Source organism: Folsomia candida, unplaced genomic scaffold (assembly GCF_002217175.1).
Source record: "Folsomia candida strain VU population unplaced genomic scaffold, ASM221717v1 Fcan01_Sc042, whole genome shotgun sequence".
NCBI lineage: Eukaryota > Metazoa > Arthropoda > Collembola > Entomobryomorpha > Isotomidae > Folsomia > Folsomia candida.
The window spans coordinates 923,598-949,381 of record NW_019091234.1 but is presented as its reverse complement, the minus strand read 5'-3'; the positions used below and the strand labels follow the sequence as shown (position 1 = coordinate 949,381).

At 44.7% G+C, this 25,784-nt stretch overlaps 1 protein-coding gene and 1 long non-coding RNA gene across 2 annotated transcripts; one reads left to right on the top strand and one right to left on the bottom strand.

Moving 5' to 3' along the window:
• The first annotated feature begins 276 nt into the window (after window positions 1-276).
• LOC110861459 (frequenin-1) lies at window positions 277-24,273 on the top strand. Its single transcript, XM_022110570.2, has 9 exons — window positions 277-1,177; window positions 12,229-12,253; window positions 12,336-12,384; window positions 12,460-12,549; window positions 12,650-12,728; window positions 12,923-13,011; window positions 23,131-23,196; window positions 23,268-23,345; window positions 23,459-24,273. Exons 1-9 carry the CDS (start codon window positions 1,114-1,116, stop codon window positions 23,480-23,482), a joined length of 564 nt encoding a protein of 187 aa, XP_021966262.1. The 5' UTR covers window positions 277-1,113; the 3' UTR covers window positions 23,483-24,273.
• Window positions 10,603-11,270, bottom strand: LOC118433123. The gene is made up of 3 exons (XR_004833193.1): window positions 11,054-11,270; window positions 10,890-10,987; window positions 10,603-10,815 (listed from the first exon to the last, which is right to left on the bottom strand). It is a non-coding gene; the product is annotated as an uncharacterized LOC118433123 (long non-coding RNA).
• Window positions 24,274-25,784: the final 1,511 nt, after the last annotated feature.

Sequence of the window (25,784 nt, the reverse complement as noted above, 5' to 3'; positions counted from 1 at the left end):
CACGACGACTTTGAGGAGGAGGTTCGACTGGCTCTTAACTGGGTGATAAATTGCTGTGAGACGAATTTGGTAGAAATCAATAAGTAATTGCTTTCCCACTGATTGAAAATTGCATTCATTACATTTGGGGAGCAATTTGGATGGGAGAGAGAGCATAATAATGTGGTGGATCAGTTTGTTGGTACATAAGGAGGCAAGACATGCGCCGCACCCACCCAGCCAACCAACTCCTCGGCCTGTGGAAAAAGCGTGGAGAAGGCCGTAGTTGGAGTCTTGGAGCACTACTTCAAACACGACAGCCACCACTCACCTCGTTCCACCACCACCACAACCACCCGAAGTTATTCTCAGCAATGCCCCCGCTGCTGCTTCTGCCTCCTTCGCCTCCTGTCCGGCTCTAGAAACGTTCAGGTGGACTCAGTCAAGCTCCGACTTGCACCCACGCTCCTCGGTCACAGTCCGCTCGAAAAGAGAACCTCAAGGCGCAGAGGGGAACAACGGCTCGTCTCTCTCACGGCAGCGTCGTCCTCCGACCCAGAGAGCTCACCTACCTGTGGAATGCTAGTCTCGAGCAGTGAAAACCAGCCCTCACAGTCTCGTCGTCGTCGTCGTAACTGGAGGAGAAGGGCAACTTGCGAAGGAAGGAAGTGAAATAGCCGGCGTGTAATTACCCACCAACACCAACCCCACCCATCCAACTCCCCGAAACAGGAAGTGGGATTCGTGGAGGGAAATTGTACATTCCGGTTTAGCAGGAAATTATAGCATGGTGCATTTTTCGGAAGCATGGCACTCACTCACTTACCTCGAAATCTCTCCATTTGAGACTCACTCGGCAGTCGACTAATCCTAATTAATTAACGGAGGTTCACTCCCAAAAGTAATAGTCGTACGTACATCGCAATACTTGACAGTGTTCGTTATTTGCGGAGAGAGAAGAAGAAGAGGTGTCAATTTCAGGAGAAAGCAAACAGTTTGGGGCAAAGTGAAACGAGCAACATTTGTTTGTTATCTCGTCACTTGCTACTTCTTTGAACTTTGCATTGTGTGTGAGAAGTCCGAGTGGTGAGAAGTAATTATCGTCAAGATAACGTCCCCTCAGATCGAGTAGAGATGGGGAAGAAGAACTCCAAACTCAAGGCGGACACCATCGAACGGCTCACAACGGCCACGTACTGTAAGTCATCTTACTTTCTCTCATTCCCCTTTTTAGCCTGATTATGTGCGAGTAAAATGTGGAGCTCCAGCAGTGGCACATTCCGTCAGTCGTGGTTTGGTGGTTGGTCTTGTTTGCGGCTTCTTTGGGCAACACTCTCTCTTCTGCTTTTCATCCTGGGTGAGATGGCACGATGAAAATGGAAATGATCAACGCCGTCGGTGCAACTTTCTCCCTCTCGCTCGGCTAAGAGAATAAAATTGATTTGAATGGTTTCCTTTGTGCTGCATGGACTGTGGTGACTGGGAAAGGATGCAAATTGCCAATTGGGTTAGTGGTGTGTGTGTGTGCGGTGAGAGCGAGGTTTCATTTTTCGTCGTCGTCGTCGTCGTCGAGGATGAAAGAGTGAGTTGAGATAGAAATGTGTGGGGAGAAAGGAAGGTAGAATGTCGAAGCAATAAATTACAAAGTTGAGCATGGCCAGACTATGTGTAGCATGGCCACGGGATGTGGATGGCTGGAGCATCACATCATCTGCGTCTTCTTCTTTATTTTCCTCTCAGCATTGGGTGCATGGAGAGCGGCGGCGGCGGCAGGAGGGCAGAATAAACTAAGGAAACGATACTTTGTGAAAAGACACTGTTCCATGCTGCGTGACTTCTTTTCCTTCCGAAGCGTCCACTCAGCAAGTCATCGCCTCCCCCTGAAATCATTCCGCTTTAAATTTAAATCAGGCGAAATTGTCATTTATTTCCTAGCAAATGCAAACTGCTTTCTCCTCCCTGCCGCGCTACCTTGTTATTTATGCAATTTCTGCGATTTATCACGGGATGAAGGTTTGAGAAATAACGTAAATGTTTGCGAGAGGAAGTGGAAGCTCGGATGTGCTCGTAACATGTGAATGAGCACTCCCCATTTTTTTGAGTGGAAGGAAATTGGAGTCTCATTTCATTTCGGGTAAGATTAATATGTCAAAATGTTGAAAAATGGGGACATTAGAGGAGGCGGATGCGGGTGACGAATGGGCCGCTTTAACTCGACGACACGAAATCCTTACTGGAAATGAACCGGAACACCAAAAGTGCTAATTCTTTTCTACCAAGTCGTCCTCGTGTCCTCTTGTTCCTTTGTTCTCTCGCCCCCCTTTTCTCCCCGACGCGGAGATCACTTTAATAATTGTGTAATCCAATCAGGCCATGAATAATTTTTTCGCGTCGAGAGTCGCCCATGAAGGAAGAGAGAGAGAGCTGACTGGGTTGTGGGTGGACGGCGAAAGGAAAAGGTTTGGTTTTCGGGAAGGCTTTCTCTCTGGAAAGAGAGCGAGTTTCTCCCATTTCTCGCAGCCAGCGTGAAGTGCTGTCAAGTCAAGTGAGGCAATTTAGTTCTGCCACTTGCTTTCATTGAGTTCTACATACGAGCTCCATGTGGAGTCTGGTCTGTGTGTGACATGACATGGAATTAACCAAGTCGGCCGGATCGATCTAATGTGGACTCAAATTCACCTCAACTTTCACTTCACACACACTTCACTCTGCTGCTTGGTTGGCTGGATTTTATGCGAATTATTCACCAGTAGCAACGACGTCCCTTCATATTTATGCCCCTCCAAAGGCTTAGGTGACAGGAGGACGTTTAGCTGACAAGGGTACGCTCGGAGTGACAATAGGGCGACACGACGCGATATTTGGTGACGATGTGGCGCATAAAGGAGATGATCAGACTGCTGATTACACCAACCAGGCAACGAGACTAGGAGCTCATCATCACCTCCGCTATGCACGATGATGCCAACGTGATAAGGGACTCCCCCAGCGCATTAGTCCTGATTGCACTAACTAACTAACCCAATTATTTGACACACTTCTCCAATATCATCACCACCATCTCATCATCATAATATTTAATACGGCCCTCGTCGTCTTCGTCATTGCTTGTCTCTTGTTACGCCCTAATTCGCTCATTGGAAAATCAATCTGTAGCGGTGAATTATTTGTAAATTGCATGGGCACTCTGTCTGATCCACTTTTTTCCCTAAAGTCGGGCCTCACAAGTGGTTGCTTGCATATTATTGTTGTTCTCCAGCCGAGGGGAAGGCAGAGAGAGGAGTGAAATCGCATTTAAATATTCAAGTGGTCGTGTCGTGTCGTCCATTAGGCTCTCTGTCCTCCTGTTTATTTCATCCAAAGACAGTGTTTAGCCTGGATTTCCGAGAATTGCTTATTCATGAGGTTTTGGCCACATCAGAGCAACATATTTACTCCGACTTCCATCCTCATGCACACACACACACCAACACTTTGCACCAAGAGGTCCTTGCTGGTGAAAGTTTTGACCAAGTTTTGAGGGGAACCTCCTGTTCCCTTAATTCTTTCTCATCAAAGTCACGTCGACATTTGTCCGTGGCTAACTTTTAAGCCGGCAGAAGAAGTAGTGTACAAATGGACATTACGTGTTTCCTTCCGTTCCCTGCATGCATTTGTTTGGCGGAGGAGGAGGTGCACATGTAAATGCATACGTGTCCCACAGCCCCCAAAAGTAATAATTATGTCCAGGTTTTTGGTCCACCGAGAGGAGTTCCGAATAAATAGTAATGTTTAAACAATTTCCGCGGGGCAGGTTGAGACGTATGAATTGGAGTCCCCGTTAAAATAAGGTTAATGGCATACGGCGTGATCGTGTCGGTCATTGGAAATTCCATCGTGTGGTTTTTAGACTACACGGTGTAGCCTACGCCACCCGAGAGTATGAAAAGTGTGGAGCGGAGGCAAATAATAACATGTACAATGCACATACTTATAGAAATGCAATACATGTGTGAATACTATTCCAACCTGGGAATACTTACGCGTTGCTTATGTATGGACTGCTGCTGCTGTTTGTTTTATCTTTCGTCGGACTCCTCGTCGTCGCAATGGAGTTAGTTCGTGGTGGTGCATGTCGTTCTTGGCGGATAAGTGGGTTATCGACTGCGACCAAGTGGATGAAATGGAGGCTAGGAAATTTATGTGAGTTGCGTGTCCCTCTCCTCAAATGGCTTTAATCCCATTTACTCAAAATACTTGCTTGCATGCAAAATGCTCTCAATTCCTCAAAGTCCTCTCCACCCAAATAGAAACAGTAGTCGTCATTGGAGAAAATATTAGTATTGCGCTCGTCGGAGGTCGACTTATGAAGCTCCCATTCCACTCAAAGTGGTGCTTTATTCCGTTTTACATTTAAAGAAATCATCCCATCAGAGAAATTCGCAAAAAATTGGGAAGAGCGAAAGTCTGCATTTTTTTGTTATTTTCTATTCGAGAGAGAGAGAGAGATAGACGGAGATTGTCATAAATCAGTTCTCTCCTCTGTCTGTTCGAAACCCTTTCAACTCGCTGTGAGAGTCCGGCAGTCTGTGCAATGTCTAAATCTACCTTCATCCATCCACCATGCTCGCTGTGCAGAGTCAATACCAAACAACATTTCCTAGGATTCCCACCCGTAGAGAGAAAGCAGTTGGTATGGTCTGCCTGGTGGTGGTGGATGGAGGTGGCGTGGTTTTTGGTGAGACGACACCATGGACTGATACATGCAGCACCGTTGTTGTTGTTGTGTCGTCGCCTTGGCCGTATCGGGTTCGTTCCACGTTATGTCCCGCCTGTCACACGGAAATGAAGCATCGTTTCCTCCAAGCAGTTCGTGTCACTTTTACAAAATAAACTAATGTCCTGCGAGATCTTTCCGCGCTGTATCATCATCTCTCTCTCTCGCTGGTCGCATTATCTGGCCGACACAGGTAAGGACGAGGCACGCCCAGCCCCATTGAGAGTCGTGACAGGGACGGAGTGCGGCCACCCATTCCACTCAACATCCCGAAGGAGAAGGAAAGCGATGATGGTGATGACTGCTTCAATCATTACTTTGTTAGTTTTGGTTTAGCTTTTTGGGATGATGCGAGTAAGCAGCAGATCAAAGATGTCTCATGAGCAGACTTTCTCTCTCGGCCTCTTTGTTTGTTTGTTAGTTTGCTTGTTGAGGTCAACTCTGACGACGCGGTTTGGTGGAGCCGTTGCTTTATGGGCCAAAATCCAGCCAGCCCGACTTCCTTTGGACCTCGGCTTGCTCTCCTTTTTCCGTCTGTTTTAATGCCAAAGTTGTCAAAAGGAGGAGTTGTTGGTTGATGGGGACGAGGAGGAATTAATTGGCCGTAAAGAGCATCTGTTCATTGGGGACACATTCCTAATTGATTTCCTCTCCGCCTTTCAAACGCGCCACATGGCTTCTCAGGTCTAAGGTCACTCCACGCTCCTCTTGTCTCCCTTGATGACTCCTCTCTACTTTTTAGGACATTGAGAAAATGTTGTGGTTGGTGGAAGACGCACCCAAATGTCGTCCTGCCTCTTCCTCCTTCTTCCTCTGGTGGCATTCCCTCTTGATGAGACCAACTGCAGGCAGCCAGCGTCAAACGATGTGTACACAGAGCTTTGTATATGAGTGGCCACTTATTCGCTCGTCCAATATTTATTGCACATTAAAAGCCCGTCCCCCATTTCCGTAATTGGACAAGTAGTTCCATTTGGAGGAGCAGTTGCCGCACGAAAATTAAATTTATACTTGAACGAAACTAGATTTTGATTAAAACGTGGAGGAGGAAGGAAAAATGAGCCGTAAAAAGTGGGCTCATAGCAAAGCACACGGTTGGACGGGCTCTCCGGTCGCATTTAGTTAGTTGAGGTATGCTTCAATTTATCAGAACAGAGATTATTGCTCAGATTTGGGATAGGCGGATGCGGGAGAAAGCAGTGGCTGGCTACCTGGCACTACATATTTACCTCCATATCTCTGCCTCGTCGTTTGGGGCTGCGTTATGTTATGATGATACTCTAATTTAATTTGGGCAAAGAGTAATTGCCGCAACATGGACCTCCTCCTCCTCCTACTTTTTGGGTTACAACTTTCTCGTGGTCTTTCACCTAGTCGCTTTTACTACGGGGCTCGTGTAAATAAATCCACCACCATCATCGGGACTAGGGGAAGCAGTATAAAGAACCTAAATCGGAATGCTGCAGTGCAGTCACTCATAAATCCACTTGGCCACGACTGCCGCGGATGCCTATGTGTTTGTGTTTGGGGTCCACCACGAAAGCTGGCACGCATATGAATATTTTGGGGCCATGCAGGATGGGAATTAGTTCGTGCTGGGATTATGTATGTACGACTGAGCAGCGTGGGGGAAGAAGGTTAAGTTGGTCTTCTTGTTTGGCTTCTGGGTAAATCTGGACAACATTTTCTGGACAAGTGAAATAATTGGAAGTGCCACTGAGCCTGGGGTCATAAATTAGGAAACCAGCAGCAGCCTCCGTTTGTGTACCATGTACTGGGTGCCCCACACTTCGCACTACTACGTACATACGTGCGCATAAGACTGGCTTCTTGGTAAAAATAGGCTTCTCCTCATGCATAATTTAGTAAACTAGTATTCCGAGCAAGTATGAGACGTATGCTCTCAAAAACTTTGCCAACAACCGCGGGGCGTCTTCACGCTATGTTATTCTCATTATGACGATTTTGAGCTAATTACTTTCTCCACATTTGGATTCAGTGGAGGAGTTTTGACGTCTGGACGATTTGGCGAGGAGCACGTTGTTGTTGCAGATCTTGTTTGCTGGGGAGATTAATATGTGGAAAGTGGGGAACTGTCGTGGATTATTAGTTATTACACAACTCCCTTCGCTGGGAGATTACTTGGTGAGATGAATGACTAATAATGACGCTACCACTTCTGCTCCGGCTGCTGCTGTACTTTCACTTCTCCCACCACCGAGAAATAAATATACGCATTTACATAGATAGATGTTAGGTATATGCATGCCTACGTAGATATGTATATGTAATTAGTTATGAATCTGTACATCACTCCATCTTTAACTGTCTCCTAATAAATACTCTCCTCTGTCTCCTCTCACTGTGTACCACTTATTTATGTATAATCATATATACATAACATTGGTGGACCGTCGAGTACTTTCTTTCGCTCCTCCCACTCAAAATGGATTTTAAAATTTTCAAAATTCTTCCGACGACTAAGCAGCTTGACCAACGCCCCTTAGAGCATTGTCATTTTGCTTCCGATAGGGAAACTTCCCAAATCTCTCTTCTCAAAACCTTGTGTAAACTGTGTGATTTTCCTGTGAAACTTTTTTTGTGAATTTTCGTCATCTGGTCTGTAAATTGGATTATCCTCCCGGATGCTATCAGGTCTGTAAATTGGTTCTAAACCACCCTGAAAATATTCCCCCATTCTTAAAATTTCCAAATCTCCAGTCCAAAATTTACATTTCATAATTCGAGCAAATATGCTAAATTCAAAATTCCGTTATTTGTTTTAAACACGTCAAAAAAATATATGCAAAATTGTCCTTCAAAATTGTTAAAAAATCGTAAAAATATTGTAAAAAAAATTCCGTTTAATTTCTGAAAAATTTTGATCAAAATTCGTTCAAAATTTATCAAAATTTCTGCAAAATATTTGCAAAAATGTCATTTTTATTCATTTCGTCTGGAAAATTGTCCCAATTCTTTATCAAATTTTGTTGCAAAAATGTAATCTGATTCACCTTGTCTCAAAATTCTGCTGAACTTTTATGCTCGATCTGCGTTGTCACCACTTTCCCAGGCTGAGAATGAAATATAACGCCTTGAGATTAATGTTTGTAATGAGCAACGTCTACATATTATTTGCGTGTTCAAGTATGGAAATCCACATTGTACATAGTTCCCCTATTTTAACGAGTCACGGTTATGGGTCACCCACACAAAACCCTGCGTCTTCGAGTTGTCCGGTTATGGGTCACCCCGACAAAACCCTCACAAGTCTGCGTATTTATGTATCTCCGATGTCCCGATGGACCACATACCACGACCACAAAAATGTATTTTTCTTTGTTTATCGTTTTGTCCCAATCTGCAAGTTTTATATGAGTCAACCACCACCACGCCTGAGATGACACAATTCTACCACCGATTGCGAGCCATACCATCTTCTCAAGTTCCAGCCCTGCAAATTTACTGCGTCATTCGATATGTGTATTAAATTGTTCAGTGTTATTCATGCAAAATATTTGTTCATGTTTGTTTTCTGGAGTCATTTCATTTTTCATTTTTCCATGAATTTTTCATATGTAAACCATCAAAATTTCAAATTGTGACTACTGAAATTTTTAGTTTGCAAACCTACACACTCTTTCAGACTATTTTTCAGGAGAAAAATTTTTTCGTGAGAGGGTAGTGTTAGGTATATGCATGCCTACGTAGATATGTATATGTAATTAGTTATGAATCTGTACATCACTCCATCTTTAACTGTCTCCTAATAAATACTCTCCTCTGTCTCCTCTCACTGTGTACCACTTATTTATGTATAATCATATATACATAACATAGAGTTATAAGTTATATGCACCGCTTAAGGATGGAATGGATGGGATTTGGCTTTCTTGGCTCGTGGAGAAAATGGGTATATGAAAGTCAAGTGAAATGAGTCCGTCGGTTGGTCGTGGTTTTCCAAGAACCACCAGATTTCTTATAATAATGTCCCTTAACGTGCATAAGCCGTCGTCCCACAAAAACTGCTTTCTCTGTTTCTCTCTCTCTCTCTCTCTCTCGTTTGGAATATTATCATCATCCGTCCGAAAGACTGCACTAATCCTCCTCCGCTCCCGCTGTTGCTGCTCCTCAGTCCCGCATCCTTACATCATTACTTACATTTATTCCCCTTCTTTTGTCCCCACACACACACACACCGCGACTACGGACATCATCTAATTCAGACTTATGCATGTTCCTGCATGGCTCCTTTATTCCCATTATTTCAGAGGACAAGGAGCGAGTATTTAGTTTCACCTACGCCTCCGCCTCCGACGCTCCTTTTTCGGCTTCTTGTCACACGGGTACAAGGCGTTGAGTCGTTCCACGTCGAGTTTTGAGAGGTGGTCCCGCTGCCCGACTTTAACTCCGTCAGGCACTTTTCCCTGGGAGCAAATCAGCGGAATGAAAAGTGTACTTTTAGCCACCCGGGAACAGACAACACGCGTCGTGTTCTCACACACGCGATGAGTTATTTATGTACCGATTTAGGTTGCAAAACCGGATTTGGAGGATAGTGCATGATGGACTCAAAGTCATACTGCTTGACGAGCAGGAGCTGATCCGGGATTATCGCGTACTGATCGTCTGCTGAAAAGGCAGAGGAGAGCCAGAGTCGAAAAAAGTGGTCGAAATGCTTGGCGAATAATCTCACCTTGCTTCGTGCCGTTGATCTTGATGTCAACATATTCGTCTCTGTCGGGACGGGTGTGCTCGTGGTAGAAGCCGAGCGCATGCATCGTCTCGTGCACGGCCGTTCCGAACGGTTTGCACGACTTGCTGGGCTGGATCACGATTTCCTAATGAGAGGACACAAGGCAGGAAGGGAGCGAGTGAGTGAAAGCAGACATATGACGCAAGCAGCAACATTGTCACCTGTCGTCCACCATGTCTTCCCAGACCAGAGTAGCACCCACTGTCGTTCCCTTTGGCCTTAAAATAGACATGGTCGCCCTTCACTTTCTCCGGCTTCTTGGCCTTCAAGAACTTGAAGCATTGCATCGCTGTTTGCAGAGTAAATATCGCCGCCTCGATTTGCTCTGTCACATCCGCCGCTGTGCGAAAAAGGAGGACAAATTACTTTCCATAGCTCCGTAAAGCCTCAAATAAATGCTCAATTCTGTGGCCAACCAAATTCGGGATCAATGGCAACTTTCATTTCGTAGTTCCACCTTTTCTTGAGATTTTTCGTGGCGCCGCGACCTTTATTCCCTTCGCTCCCAAAGTCCTCCGTGAAGTTGGTCAGAGTTGAAGAGTCGGCCACGAGGGAGGCCATAATTTGGTCGTAGTCTGAAAAAAACGCCAGATTTTGTACACCAGATTTTCCAATGGAACATATTTTCACCATGTAAAATAAAGTAGAATATCAGATTCTCAAACTTTGTGGTTTGTCAAATCCAATTGCAAATTCATTGGAATAGTCGTCGTCGTCGTTGTCATCGCCGGCACTGTCGAGTCCCTTGAGCCGCGTGGTGCAAACACCCGCGTCATGATTACCATGTGAGGAGTCAGTTGGGAGTACGTTTTGCTGCGTAGGGACGACAGTGGAGGCGAGTGGAAAGGACGTGAGTGCGAGAATGAGGCCTGCAACCAGCGAGGTCAGTGGGGAAATGTTGAGCACGTTTTGCACAGCCATTGCAGACACACTGCTGCATGTGACATAACGGTTTTACAAAAGCATAAACTGCAGCATGGCGATGATGCTTGCGTAATCTCTCGCTGCGTCACCACACGGTATGTGGGTGACATTGACCATGAGCCATGCAGCTCGAGTTTATAATCAATACTAAGTTCGTTTGTGTAATGAATGCAATAACGTCGTGTGAAATGTCCCATTGTTCTCGGAATGTGCAATGTGCACATAAATTACCCATTTTACTCTGATCGATTAAAATTGTGCATAACAAATGCTGCGTTGGGCGCTACTTCTTCCTGTAGAAGGGAGAATTGCTGCAGGGGTACAGGGCCTGGAGTTGCATGATGTCGTTTTTCGACAAGTGGTCCCTCTGCCCAGGTCGCGCTCCGGGCGGCACTTTGCCCTGTTCACGTTTATTTACACACGTTATACAGAATGGCACGTGGAATTCTGGTTAAAATACGAATTTTAATCTACCGGAAGTGGTTGAAGGATGGGGCTGAACGGATAGTGCATCAGGCTGTCGAAATCGTACTCTTTGGGGTAGTTCTGGTCCGAAATTTTGAACTGTAATTCTGGTCAAGCAGGGTAATCAAGGCTTAAATTAGAGGCTTAAGTTAAATATGTGACAACATTCATACTTCCATTCGCCGTCTTGATTTGGCTCCAGTCGACCGTGACGTAGTTGTCCCTGTCGGGTCGTGTGTGCTCATGGTAGAAACCCAAGGCGTGTATGATTTCGTGAATGGCTGTTCCGTACAAATTGCACCTTTCCCCAAGAAATACAAACTGACACAAATATTTAATAACGCATTCTGTTATAGCACGAGACAATTAAATAAACATGTGTCGAGCTAATTCCGACCTGTTGGCCTGACTGTTTGCCAAGCATGCTGAGACAACCATCCCGATCTCGACTAATGACCAAGTGGTCTTTCCTCGACGGAAGTGTGACACCTTTCCTCGTCACGTAAAACTGGAAACATTTCAGGGCTTCGCTCAGCGTGTAAATGGCCGAGAGCAGCATTTCCCTCGCCTCGTCCGCTGGTGGAGATAGTAATCATGAGCACATGCTGATCATGACATTTCCTCAAATGTGACATGTCCTTACAGAACTCTGGCGCAATCACAATTGTCATTTTGTAATCCCACTTTTTACTGAGATCAGTCGTAGCTCCACGAGTCGAGGGCGCCACACTTTCCACAAAATCTGTCACGATTGGCTTGGCTTTCTCCTTCGCGACAATCTCCTCATAGTCTGTGCTCGAATGACAACAAGAATGACAGGAATTTTACAAGACTTGCATGAACGTGGATAATGTGCACATCTAAATTGATAGGCATCGTGTAATAACGCATGTATACTTGTGACGGACTCACGCTTGGGTTTCTTGATGAGCTCTGCTAATTTCTCCTCGTGCTCCGAGTTGCCCATCTTCATCAGGGAGCCCACTAAATCGATTTTAGTTCAAAGTCATCGAGTTTTTTCCTGCCACGAGTCAACGGAAGAATATTATGCATAATAAATAGCACTCACTCGGTCGACCATCCTGAATGGCGTCCCCTTGTGCATAGTGCACGAGGGATCTACGCTCGCGCCCTTGTCCGCCCTTTCCGCTGCTGACGATGCCCACAAAAAAGGCAGAAACGATGAAAAGAGCGAGTTTCTGAGACATGGCGACCATATGCAAATCGACAAAGACTGCACCTCGTTGTCCAATCATTTTATAGCCAAATGTCATTAATGCGATTTTTATTCTCCATTGTGTCGCATTTCATTTCATTTGATTTCATTCGTCTCATTTTATTTTTGCAGTTACCGAAAAGGAGATTCGTCAATGGTAAGAAAAATCGATGGCAAAATTAATAAATCATGTCCACATTTTTATTACTGGAAGGATAACGATTGATTATTCCAAAAAGGCACAAAGGATTTCTTAAAGACTGTCCGAACGGTCTGCTAACGGAGCAGGTAAGCAATTGAACGTGTTCGCAGGAATTGATCCGTAACGCAAATTTGTCTTCTTTTGTCGCGGCTCCTTGACAGGGTTTCATCAAGATCTACAAGCAGTTCTTCCCCAACGGAGACCCCTCCAAGTTCGCCTCTCTCGTCTTTCGCGTCTTTGACGAGAACAACGTAAGTGGGTGGAATATAATAATGCGCACTTGAGCAGAGTGGCATTTGGTGTAGTTTGGTGGTGGTGTGTTTGCATTTTGCCTCTATTGTCTCCCAACAGGATGGTGCAATAGAGTTTGAAGAATTTATTCGAGCTTTGTCAATAACGTCGAGGGGGAACCTGGATGAGAAGCTTCACTGTAAGTGGGTCTGGTCGAGAGGTGGCGGATAATGATGGCACATTCTTACCCTTTGTGACCACGATTATGTATGGTGTCACATTAAAATGTGGTTGGTTTGTCTGTCCTTTTATCTCCTCTTGTCCTCCTTGATGTGCATACTCCTCAGCGCACTTGTGCATATGCCTAAGCACTTAATTGTCTCCTTTCTCCAGGGGCATTCCGATTGTACGACGTGGACAACGACGGCTACATCACGAGGGACGAAATGTACAACATCGTGGAAGCCATCTACCAAATGGTGGTAAGTTTTTTCATGACTTATTTCTTCATCCGCTCCAAGAATGATGATGATGTATTCCATTACCTAAAAGCTCGGGATGTTTGCTCATCAAGATTTTGGCACTTGATAACCGCATCACATCTCGTTTATCCATCACATACGCAAATAAAGGGGGTTTCTCATCCATAAATTCATTGATTCATCACTTAACGGGGCGACACGATTCGTCGACCTTGGCGTTATGTTCGCCTCCTTGCGTCCCAATTATTCGAGGGAAGTGAGGGAGCAAGATTTGTTTGGTGAGCCATTTCACACCGGGTGCTTTTGCAGGATATCGAAATCCATATTTCATGAGGAGGCGATATTACTATTATGAAATGGAGTGGAGATTGGTTATCGGCGGCTGCAGTGGGATCGACCAGTTTCCAATATGTGTTTTGTTGCTCAATTCACTTCATTGTCAATTATTGTCCAGTTTCGCATTGTGTGACGACGAGATGGAAATTCCATCTGCGGTCCATGTCCACGCCATTGAGAACACTTCTTCTTTGGAGAGTTTGTTCAAGTGGGACGTTTGGCCCAGTGGTCGTATTGGCATTCGTGTACGTACCACTGCTCACATCGGATACGTCGTCGTGCACTTCTTCCTCGTGGGGAGAGAAAGTTGCAGTTTTGTTGGAGAGAAAGCTGGGTCGTCTCTATCTCCGACTGGAAATGGAAACCTTTCTCCTTCTTTTGTTGGGAATGATCGGATCGCCTCCTGCCTTCAATTTTGTTTAGCGGAGGCGGAGGAGGACTCGAGCGTATTGTGAGCATAGAATCCAACTAAAGGTCTCTCCTTTTGTCCTTTCACATCTTCACATAAATCCAGCCAGCAGTGTCGGCAACATTCGTTCCTGTCAGAATCCTTAGTCACCACTGCCAGTTCTACGTGAATACGTAGAAACCCCCGTTCAGAGCTTTATTTATATCGTGATAGTATTGCTTCTCAGAAAATATTGGTCATGGGAAATATTCATTCGTCTCATGATGGGGGCGCTTGTCCTGCTAAAATGTGATATCCCCGATGTGTCACAAATCCCAATGCGCGATAAGAACATTGCCCAGCGATACGGGGACTGGTCCAACCAACAAACTCGGATGGGGCACGATGCGAGCGATCATCTCTCTCCTTCTCTCGAGCAATGAAGCCGATGCCGTCCAAATAGCGTTTCCTTCGGCGCCTGAAAACTTTTCCAATTTAATTTTCCCATAGCTAGCAAGAAATATAATATGTAAGCAACATTGCAAGGCTCCCACACTGACTATGCACTTCCGGACGGACGGGTGATATAGAACTCTGCTGTGCATACACATTTCCAAGAAGATGACAAGAAATGGTGAAACGTAGTCGTGTCGTCCACTGCGCCCACCACCAAGCTCAGGATTGGTTTGTTTCGTGGAATTGAAAATTTGCGCATTGTTCATGAAGTAGTAGCTTGCATGAAATTGACGCATCTCGACGTACCGGAAGAGTTAACAATCTGAGAGCACACAATGAAGCCAAGTGAGACGACGAGTGCAAAATGCTGGGCGAGACGAGTCCCATCTTCTTGAAGGAATAATATACTTTCCATCAACCTAACTGTGCTCGACAGACGCCCTTTTCCACTGTGGGAGAGAGGGGCGCAATGAGGCAGAAGTGAGTTGGAGTTGGCAAATCTGTTTATTTAAGCGGATGTTGCTGTTTCTCTGGGCACAATGGTCGACACTCGTCGTCGTCGTGCTGAGGGCTCGCTAACTTTTCCTCCTTCTTTCTCCAGAAGGCTTAAGATCTAGCGTCCTGTCCACACAACGCGGCGAGACGAGTGTGAATTCATTCACAGTTTCCCATGGCTGGAGAAACACTGACAGAGTGGGTGGATGCCTTTTGTGACCCTTGGTGGTCTCTTCACGAGGAATTTATATGCCATCACTTTCTCCCTTTCTTCTCCAAAACTTTCGCCCGTTTTTAAATCTAAAGCCGTCTTGTTTTTCTAAAGTTCCACACTTGTCAAAATGTCAAATGCATATGTTTCAATCCTTCGAATCCTTTGGGGGCTCTGTAGGCCAATAGGCCACCCATGAATGCACCACCCACTCAAAACCTCGATCCCGGTTTATAGCTCGGCCTGCAATAAAACTTAAAGCGAGGCGTCGGAGGGTGGGTGGGCCTCCAAAGTTAGCAACCGAGACGGGAGTGTATAGATAGAGAACGGGAGTCAGGCGGCGCCAGGAAACTGGGGACGAAGAGTAGTAAACTCGCCTTGATTACATCATCCGGACACATCACTTAAAAAGTGGGCATAAAATAAAATCTTATGCCCTAACTCTCCGCAGAAGAAGAAAGAAGGTCGAATGGGTCAGTTTCTTTCAAAGATGCAGTGTCAGAAATCGTCATTCAGCACATTGAGTGAGGAATATAAGTCCGAATGCGAGGCGTCGTCCTCGTCACCACGAAAGCGATCCACCAATCATGCAGTAATACCAGAGGAGCACATAGTCTCGTCTTGGTGATCAGGTTTGTGCAGCCGTGCTGGAAATGATAGCACCAAGTCCGGCAGACTTTCTCCCATAATTGCTCCTTCCCACACACAGCTTCACAAGTCTGATTGATTTTCACTCGGAAAGCCCTCCACCCAAGTTTACAGCGAGGAGGGAGGTGGATGTGGTAGTAGCCTGGCCGTCGTGTCATTCATTCCCTTCAATTATCTTCGATTTTGTTGCCTACACAATCCGAATTCCTGCCAAGGAAGACGACCAAGGAGAGAATAAATGGGTAGGAGGGAAGGTAGCGCGCGTCATCAGGCTGATCGTGAGCCTGTCCTGGAAACAGATTTGTTTTTCGGCCATGCATGAGCCAGACGGATGACGATCGGGCTTTAACTTTCTTTTAAACAATGTTTTTCTCTCCTCCGCCACCACCACCGCCACGGATCTGCGTACCTGTTTATGGGCGTAATTTGGCCGTGTAGTATGTAGTCGATGGGCATCAAATGGGAACGTGCAGTGATGGGGAAAGCGGAAAGAACTCGAATCATGATGATGATGATGCCTCATGTAGTCGCGGCGGATCAACTCTTCCTTCCGAATTTAATCCCGAAATTGTGGCCCTCTGGCTCTGGCTCATGGGTAATACCAATAAATATCCGAATTCGGGGCAAACCACCCAACCCAACTTTCTCCTCCAGTAAGTGAAGAGAAGGACGGAAAGAGGAAAAAAATTGCGGACAAAACTTTTCTTCTTCTCCTTCTTCCACGCTTCAAGACTCGCCCCACGCATTTGCATTCACCTGTTTTTTCTTCTTCCTCTCTTGTATAAGAGTCCTCCTCCTCTCTGATTTCTCATCACTCGCTCTCCTTTCAGTCTCCTCATTATCCGGGCAAAAGTAATAATTTCCTTACTTCTCCAACTCCGAGTTGAAGTCGTGTTAAACTATTCGGGGGAAAAGTTGATAGGAAAATATTAAGATGGCAATTCTTATCCTGCGGAGTAGTTAAGTTGGAGCATGGAATTTGGATTTGAGTGCATGTACTATCATTTACTGCTCCTCCGGATGAATTCCGGATTTCCCAGTTGGAGCGTAACCTCTTGTTATCTCGTTCCACATAAATTCCATCAACGACCCTCCAGCCACCCTTTCTCACTTGATTAAATAAAGGTCACCTCCCAACGAGGTCATCCCTACACACACGCCAGACAATAACTGTTATGTAGTCCTCCACTCCACGTAGTCGCACATGCCCCCACTTTCACTTCCTCCTTCTTCGTCTATAGTTTGGTCAAAAAAAGAACGGAGTGGATACATGGAGGCGAAAGGTGGATGGGTAAATATGGAGGAGAAATGAGAGGATAAAATAAATACGTCCTCACTCAGCAGGACAGGACGTAAAAAATATGCAAAGTTTCGCACTCGTAATGATGACGAGAATCAATTTCAAGTTTCAATTATTAACAGATCCATCCATCCATCCGTACGATGCGCTCCTCGACATGCATCCATCAGCGTAAAATACGACTGCAGTAGGGAATCTATCTGCATAAAACATGGTTGTTAATGGAGGGGAAGGCTTTCTTTGAGAGAGCCGAGTTCCCGAGTCATGTTGGCAAATTCCTCTCTCTTCGCGGAAATCATTACTTTCACGAGCCAAGAAGAAGAAGAGCTACTTGGAATTATACGAAATGGGGAAGCAATGGGAATAAAGCCTTTTAATTGGGCACAAAAGCCCCCTTTTCCATGCACGTTTCGACTATCTGACCATCTTTTATCTGCATCTTCTCGGCGCTGGTGATTGCATAACGGAAAAAGGTAGCAAAAGCCAAAAGGGGTTCAAAAGAGGGCTCGTTGCCTTCACCATCTCGCTCGCGTACAGCCTGCCTTTATTACACAACAAGACCAACTGGATCGTTAAAGTTTTGTAACTTTCTCCTCAAGTGCAGGTGCAGTTCTTTTTAAAATTGTGCAATGGAGAGAAGAGAGAGCTGAAAGTGGTGAAAGCCCATCTCACTCTCTCTCACTCCGTATTTAATTCATGGCCGTGCGCAGATTATAGCTTTCAAAAGTTGCTGTCTTTCATTTTATTTTCGAGCAACACAGCCATTTCGCTTATTAAGTCGAAACTGTTATTAGCCATCGCCTCCTCCTCCTCCTGCCGAGTGTGTGGAATGGGAGAGCGTGTGTAGTGTATGATCTCTAATGAGCCGAGTGAATCAAGTGGAGATGCTCCCTTCCTAACACTACCATCGCAGGTCACAAAGGAGCCATTGTGCGTAATGGCACTCTTAACAACCCAATCATCATCACTTATCTCGCACTCTCTCTCCCTCTCTTTAAAAATCTACTCAAAATAAAGACAAATTGCCACCTAAAGCACTCTTTCTCTCGCTTTCACCACCACCACCTCGCCATCCATCCATCACCTCATCTCTTGCCAAATCCAACACCCTCGTGACTCACAGATTTACTCGGTGGTCTTTTGAATGCAGTTTGAGCTGCCACATCGCCTTCGTCGTGTCCTCGTCTGGTTTCCAAGAGGAGACGGAGTCGAGATTAAATTATGAGAGCATCAAGTTTTCCGTGTGAATGGGCAGGCATAAAACGTCTCACGAGGCGGGCTGACAGAAGAGGGAGAAGAATTGATGGGAGCAGTTGAAAAAATGGTTTTGAATTTGAAATAAGTGCTGTTTACTGCGTTATGAAGTAAACATGATGCGATGGCTTTCACCAACTTACCGCATAATAAAAAGATAGGGAATATTTATGACTCGTGTCCCCCGCACGGAGGGCGGAGAGCCATTTCTGCTCCGGCTTTTCCTCACCAACTCCTCCGTGTTTGTCTTGAGAGAGAGCAAAATGTGTTTTCTCAAGCAGCTCGAGTTACTTGTTTCTTGCATACTCGCCTCCTCCTCCTCCGGCTATTGCCATAAAACGCTGGCCCACTCCGGCTCCCTCGTGATGACTGGGAACGAGGAGCAGCAGGAGGGGGAGAAGCCACCAGAAAGAAAGATACGCATTGCAGAAAGAGGAGGAGGCAGACTCGCCCAAGAGAACAAGATATTTGTTCTTGTTCAACAAATGAGCCTGCTTTCTCCACTCCGCTTCGTCCTCACCGCTGGCTATTCGCTTGACCTCCTTGGCTTCATCTCGTTCTTGTCCCATCATAAAGTCCGATTGCCATCCACTCTGCAAATATATTGGGCAAGAGGGGAAACAATGTCATGTAATTTTAACAGCCTGTAGCGCCCACAATTCTGGATGTGTATGTGGCGCTTGGAGAAAGCAACACGTGCTCGTTTCGTGGGATCGAGTTCTATTTAAATCATTAATTACCATGTTCCATATAGAAGGAGGGAGTGGAGGAGGAGGGCGCGTGGGACTAAAATAGTCGGTAGGTCGTCAAATCTGCCGAATGCCTACGTGCAGTGCAGCATATCGACTACCATGGTCAAATCGGAAACTTTCACCTCACCTTTCCTTCGACGGGGGGCGGGTATCAATTCCCATAAATAATTCTCGGATGGGATCTCTTAATTGAGATGTCAAGAAAAGGTCAAGGGCAGTTGAACAACACGGCGTCGTGTGTGTCAGTCTATATGTGGAAGAAGAAGAAGGGGCTGATAACTGGAGAAATTATGGTGATTGTCAGAGGCAATGGAGGAGGTCGAGGAGTGATGGAGTAAGCTCCTGCTAATTACGGGGAAAGTTTTTTCGGGCAAAAAAAAGTATCGATTGTCCATTCCCAGTCGGATTATCTATTAATCCAATCCTTCATTTTTATCTTTCTTCACTACAACTTTCCCTCTCACGGCTCCCACGATCCTGCCCAGGTCGGCTCTGGCTGATCATATAAATCTCATCAAATTTCAGACTCCTGTGTTATTGCAGCAGAAAATAAATTGATGGGCAGAAAGAAATAAACTGTAGAATGGCTTACACGACTGATTCGTGTCTGTAATCCCACACTCGTCTCACTCCTTTATATGATTACGTATGTAAGTAAGTGGCGGCGGCGATGTGGAGAGAATTGTGTTAAGCGTGAAATACACACACACGAGAAGAAGAGGTATAGCCCAGCTCCAGAGGGGAGAGGAGAAAGTGGGCTTGTAATTAGGATTGGAATGAAGTTGTTGGCAATGTTTGAGAGAAATTAAACCAATCTCCCCACCATCGGCAACAGCAGTCACTTACACTTACTCGCACGTCCATATATTTCACCCATTTCCACCAGCGAGGAGAGAATAAACCAAGTTGCTGCCTACCTGTTGTCTTTTGTTCTCCTCATTAATTGTCTGCCGCTGCTGCTCCTCGGCTGGCTTTCCCCTCCTCCTTGTTAATTGGGAGCTGCGGGCATATTACGTGTTGTTACGTGCGCCGTGGCATCTTCTCACCGCAATCCAAGTCGTTATTCTCAAACCAAAAATAATGAGGTCGACCTTTCCCTTCACCACACATCTTTCTCACCTCTCTCGCAAGGAGTGAGGAATGGCGTCGCTGATAAGCCTGCCCAAGGACACGCCGCACTCATCCGATTAAATATTACTCGTTTTACATAAGACGGAGAAAGACTCGTTGAAAAACAGATCATGATCTGAACGAGCTCGACTCTGGTTAAAAATCATTTTCATAATTTTGATTCTACGTGGGAAAAAAGTATTTAGTTTGCAACATTCTTTTTTCGCAATCTCTCCTCGACGACATATCTGTCACTGGACGTGATGGAGTGGATAGAATGCAAATCGAGGTTTTTCCTGTGCTAATAATAATGGCGGAGGGAACGACGGCGAGGATGATGATTTATGGGGAATACGTGGGGAGATTTGCGATCAATTCTCATTACCATCCACTGTCATTTGCCATCATCGGTCGGTATCAATACACCGTCGTCGCCGACTATTTGCCCAACCTAACCAAACGGAAAGGAAGCGACACAATTAATGAATCATGGCATTATAGTTTTCCTCCCGTCGGGGCGAAACGCTTTTCGCATGGCCACGGACACAGGATGGATAAGAACTCTACTGCATAAATTGGGTTCATTTCTTCCTCAGGAGAAGGTGAATTATTATGATTGAAAAATTCCTCGCCAGCAAAATAAATACATTTCGCAAGGTGAGACGAAACCTCCAATCAATTTGAAGTCGGTCGGAGAAAGAGAAAAGGTGAATAAGTTAGAGACACACAAAGAAGGGCAACCGATAAGCAAGCTATATTGGCAACTACGAATATCTAATACGGCATGCACTTCGTGGCAGTATGTAGATCACACCACCAACCAAATGAAGAGTACAAAGGGTGGAAACGTGGTGAAAATGGACAATAAGTTCTCATTTGTTCTGCTCCTCCTCCTCCTGCTGCTGCTCGTCCCGGCGTGGCGTCTGTCCCACAAGTTTGAAATGCTGAGCAGGGCCAAACTCGATCAACAACAAGACAAATAAGACAATGCATGCTCAATGCCATCAAAAACAAAGGAGCAGCAGCAGCATCAAGGTGAACCTGCTGATCACTGAATGTGTGGTCTCGATTCACATTTTCTCAGCGAAAACCCACTCATGCTGCTTGGTGGCTGATCCCCGTCGACTGGCGCAGATGAGCTAAAATATGAGAGGATTTCACCCCACGGAAGAAAAAGCCAAACAATGCGAGATGACGTAAGGGAGACAATTCTCTCTCCCGAGCTTTCTCTGATCCAATCCTCCAGACCATTCGGGACTTTCCTTACAAGAAACAATTTAAAGAAAACATTTCGCAGTCAGACTTGTTCAAAGGGCGAAAGGAGCGAGCGACGACGGAGAAAACTTACACCTCAACAAATTCGAAACATTTTTTCCTAAAAGACTAAGTCATGCTGCACACAAAAGAAATATTTGCATGTTGATAACTCGATTATTGGTGGTGGTGAAGGATCTGTGTGATGGGATTCGTTGTATTCCTTGATGTCTGATGACGGAGAAAGGAGATAATAAGCCTCGTCGTTGGGATGGGAGAGGAGCAGAGGTTGCGAGAGTGTGACTGACTCGCTGATTCGTATGGACGTGGCGTCCTCACATCTGCACTTGTTCAAGAATGGCAATGAGTTTGGGGGGAACCGTGCAAAGAGAGTTTTTAAAGTCTGCACAAATCCGGAGAAAATCCACATTTTTAACCATTTTCTCTACTTTGTGGTCTTATCCTGGTGGAATTTCTCACTCACTCACTCACACACAACAAACTACACGCGAGTAATGGGGTGTTGGTTGGTATTTAGGATTCTTTGTACATAGAGCAGGACATGTCCCTGGGTTTTAGAATCTCATTGAAACGCGACCAGATTTCTGAATTTGGACCATAATCAGAAGTATAATACGAGAATTTGGCACACGCGGTGGAAACAATAGCTTGGAGATGGTTGATCGGGAGCAAATAAGGAATCGTATCTAGCTGCTTGGATAGGTTTCTTTTTAGGAGCGTTTTTTGTTTCGATTTTCTTGTGGTGACCTGAGGGAGCAAAATGATGCGTGAATTCGCAAAGATTGAACTCTGGGAGGGACCAGATTGAAAATGTTGGTTTGTTTTTTTCCGAAGCGTACATAAAGAACAAAGGCATCACAGGGGCACGTCTGCCTCGGAGAAAACAGAAGAACCAACCTCGCATAGTCCGAACCACTGTGACATGAAATTTCGATAAAACCTTTATAAAAAGGGGGACAACCTGAAAAGTTTTTTTTAGAAAACCGACTTCATGAGCCTCTTCGTTTTGTAGCTCCAAATTCATAATTACTCATTGTACACAATTTGTGTTACTTTTAATGAATAATGACAAGAACCCAGTCGGGCAGATCTCTCACCTTCTTGGAGAAATTTTTGTAAAAAATAGAAGTGAAGAGAAGAATTAAAAGAACGGTTAATCCATTCTTAAGTTATTGGACGTCGAAGGGACGGACAGACAAATGGCTGCATGAGCTCTGGTTCGGGCTAAAAAAAAGTTTAATTTAACGCTTCCCTGAACCACTTTCACAATTTACAAGTAAAATTGCATCATTCATTTCATGAAGTTCAAACTGTGTGACAGATTTAGCCTCGGTGGTCGGGTCGTCTTGGGAGAAGGAGAAGACAGCAATAATAAGGTTTAGGACGAGGACCAAGAAACTTGGGAATCTCAAAGTTAATTTTGTCGGAGATATTTCCAACGGAATATTCTCGGTTGCTGGAAAAAGAGGTTTATGCGAATTTAACGAGAGAGCTAAACGGGTGGATCGACAAAGTTACGTATGCCGGAGATCAGATTGATTCCAAATCTCTTTGGAAATGGGCCTGCCTTTCACCTTATCCTAATGGCATCACAAAAGCCGAATCCAATAATCATAATAAAAATAATCCATTCCCCTATTTCGATAAGCATCTCATCCCACACGCCCACCAAAGGTACCCGATGCTCTGGATCGTCATATTGCACACAAAACGACGAGGTTATACGTTGACCCATCCCTTTTTCATCTCATTCTCAACCCACGAGATTCCAATTTATTCCCCAAATAACAAAATTTTTCGATGGAATGCCGCAAAGTCTCATCGACATTTCTTCCTACTCAATCTTGATGATGATGGCAATAAGCTATGTACGCGAATTTCTTGTCTCTTGCAGGGCCAAGCCCCGACCAGTGAGGATGAGAACACGCCACAAAAACGAGTCGATAAGATCTTTAACCAGGTAAGCCTCACCCATTTGATCTTGTCGCCAAACAAACCAGACCAAAATTTGACACCCCTCGTTCTGACCAGATGGATTCTAACCACGACAATCGGCTCACGCTGGAAGAGTTCCGCGAAGGGAGCAAGGCCGACCCTAGAATTGTTCAGGTACATTCGTTCGTGGGTATATCGTGCATGTATTTTGTGCAGCTCCATAATTCACATCGTGTCCAAGAAAAGGATCTTTTACGCCGATTTTACCAATAATGTTTTTATTGCAGGCTTTGTCCCTTGGCGGAGACTAGCACGAGGAGGACGACGAGTAATGATTTCGTCTCCAGATCTGTAATCTCTTTTATTTCGGGCATGATGAATCTCCGATTTCAAACTTAAACGCTTCTACATTTCTTCAGTCTAATAAAAAAACTCTCTTTGAATTATGTACACGTGCGTGAGTCATAAAAACTCGGTCAGGGTTTTACAACCCTGAAATAAAAAGGCCTGAGCTTCTATACGAAAGTTCTACTAACAAATATGAATGAATACTAAATAGATACTTAACTTATGTGTGTGTCATACTGTTATTAGATGCATACCCTAATTCGTCGTGTGAAAAAAAAAGATGTATTATGAATTCTGGTGTATTTATGTACATACACCAAATTAAATGTATACTTAAATATGCACCAATTATAATAACCCTAATACTTATCAACTGCTTACATAATACATTGTTAACTACTTGGTTAGCTAGGTTTTTGCACTTTGTTCGTTATAAAGGAAGTTTTACCTGCTTCATAATTATGGCAGTTATCAAAATAAAATAAAAATCTCACAAATATGTAATAAAAATCATGCAATGTAAAGAGATTGTAAATGCACATACATAAATATGTAAATACATTTAGTGGTTAGATCAGCCTCACATTTGCATAGTTAAGCCAACAAAATTCTATATTTATTCCAGAGATGATATAATTTTGTATGCTATTTTTGTGACACATGTTCTTGTTTGATGTATATGATTTTGAAAAATGATTAATAATTGGATAAAATTCTGTTGCATTTTAAAAATAAATCGAGCACTTTAAATTGAGCACGCGTCGATAAGAATTTATTCGACGTCGTATTTTTGGGAGAAGACGGACTGACTGAAGTTTCATTTTAGACGTAGAAGTACATACTTATCGGTTATAAATTTGTTGCTCCATTTTCCCGTACGAAATCCAATAATGCGTGAAAAACTGGGAGCCTTGAGCTGATTATGATTACGTCCTGGGCAAGAACGACGAGGCTGTCAATTTGCTTTCTTTATTGGAGTGCGCTCTCGAGAAAAGAAGGTGAAAATTAGGACATTGCGTGTCGATGGTACATTTGTCCACATTCGCTTTCTCCTCTCGCCATCGCCACCTCCAAACAAAGCACCAAAGCCACTACGTACTATCCCCACTAACTACCAACCAACGGAAGCATATCCATATGGATGCCGCATATAAATACGTATTTATTACGTAGAGCTAAATACAGTGGCCGCGGAAGCGTGGGGACAGAGGGACAATGTCCCCACGGTTATTCGATGTCCCCGTCATCTGCCCATGTTAAATAAATCCCTCCCCTCCTTCCCCTTTCCTACAATGTCCCCAGATGTCACCACGGCTTCCGCGGCCACTGGCCAAATAATAATGTAGGTCGGCGACAGTCTTTTTTATCACGATTAATGCGAGCATACAAGCCCAAGATTGACTTCTTCTCCTTCTTGCTTCGCACTCAATGAAGGTTCATAATTCCTTTTATTCTGATTATTAGTGACACAAAAGTGTGGAAGACGACCGCAGAGAAGCGAGCGAATGAGTGAGTGAGTGAAGACTGGATGACGATGACGTACAACAATTGAATCAACTTTCTCCGGGTGTTTATTTTTAGCCAACGTGGGCGTCGAATAATGGAACAAGGGAAATGATCTCCCTAAAACTTTCCTCTATTTTACAGTGACAAAAAGAGAGCCCGCCCGCATTACTCCCGAATAACGCTTACCACTGTTTAGGGCAAGTTCCAACAAAAGTTTCTCTAATTCACTTGAGAGTAATATGTGTAAGTACGGAGAAAGTGAGGGATGTCGAATTAGGAGAAATTGTGGAATAAAATCCGGAGAACACATCGACTTTCAATCATCCGAATCTGAGTAAATCTAATAAGGTCGCGACACCGCCAGCAGAAAACGTTGCTGTTGGGTAAAGAGCTGCTGGATGGGGAAATTAAATTACGCTACACTTGGTAATCGTGGTAATGATGTATTGTACTTATTAAAGAAGGAGCAGCACCACCACCAACGTTCCCATTTGTCTCCTGTCACATTTCCAATTTCGGGCATGGGAATGAGACACACCTCGCAATTTCCTGTACGGCTATATACACACACGGTCACTCTCAATCATGTCCACGTCAAATATAATTGCAATACTGGATACGGAACGAATGTGCAGAAATGAGATATGGCCAAAAATAGCGTAAGTAGCAGTGGGGGAAAGTCGATACGTTTCATATACCGGAAGGGATTCTTGCCTTGACCGAAGTGGTTATGCAATATTAATCATGACATTTATAGAA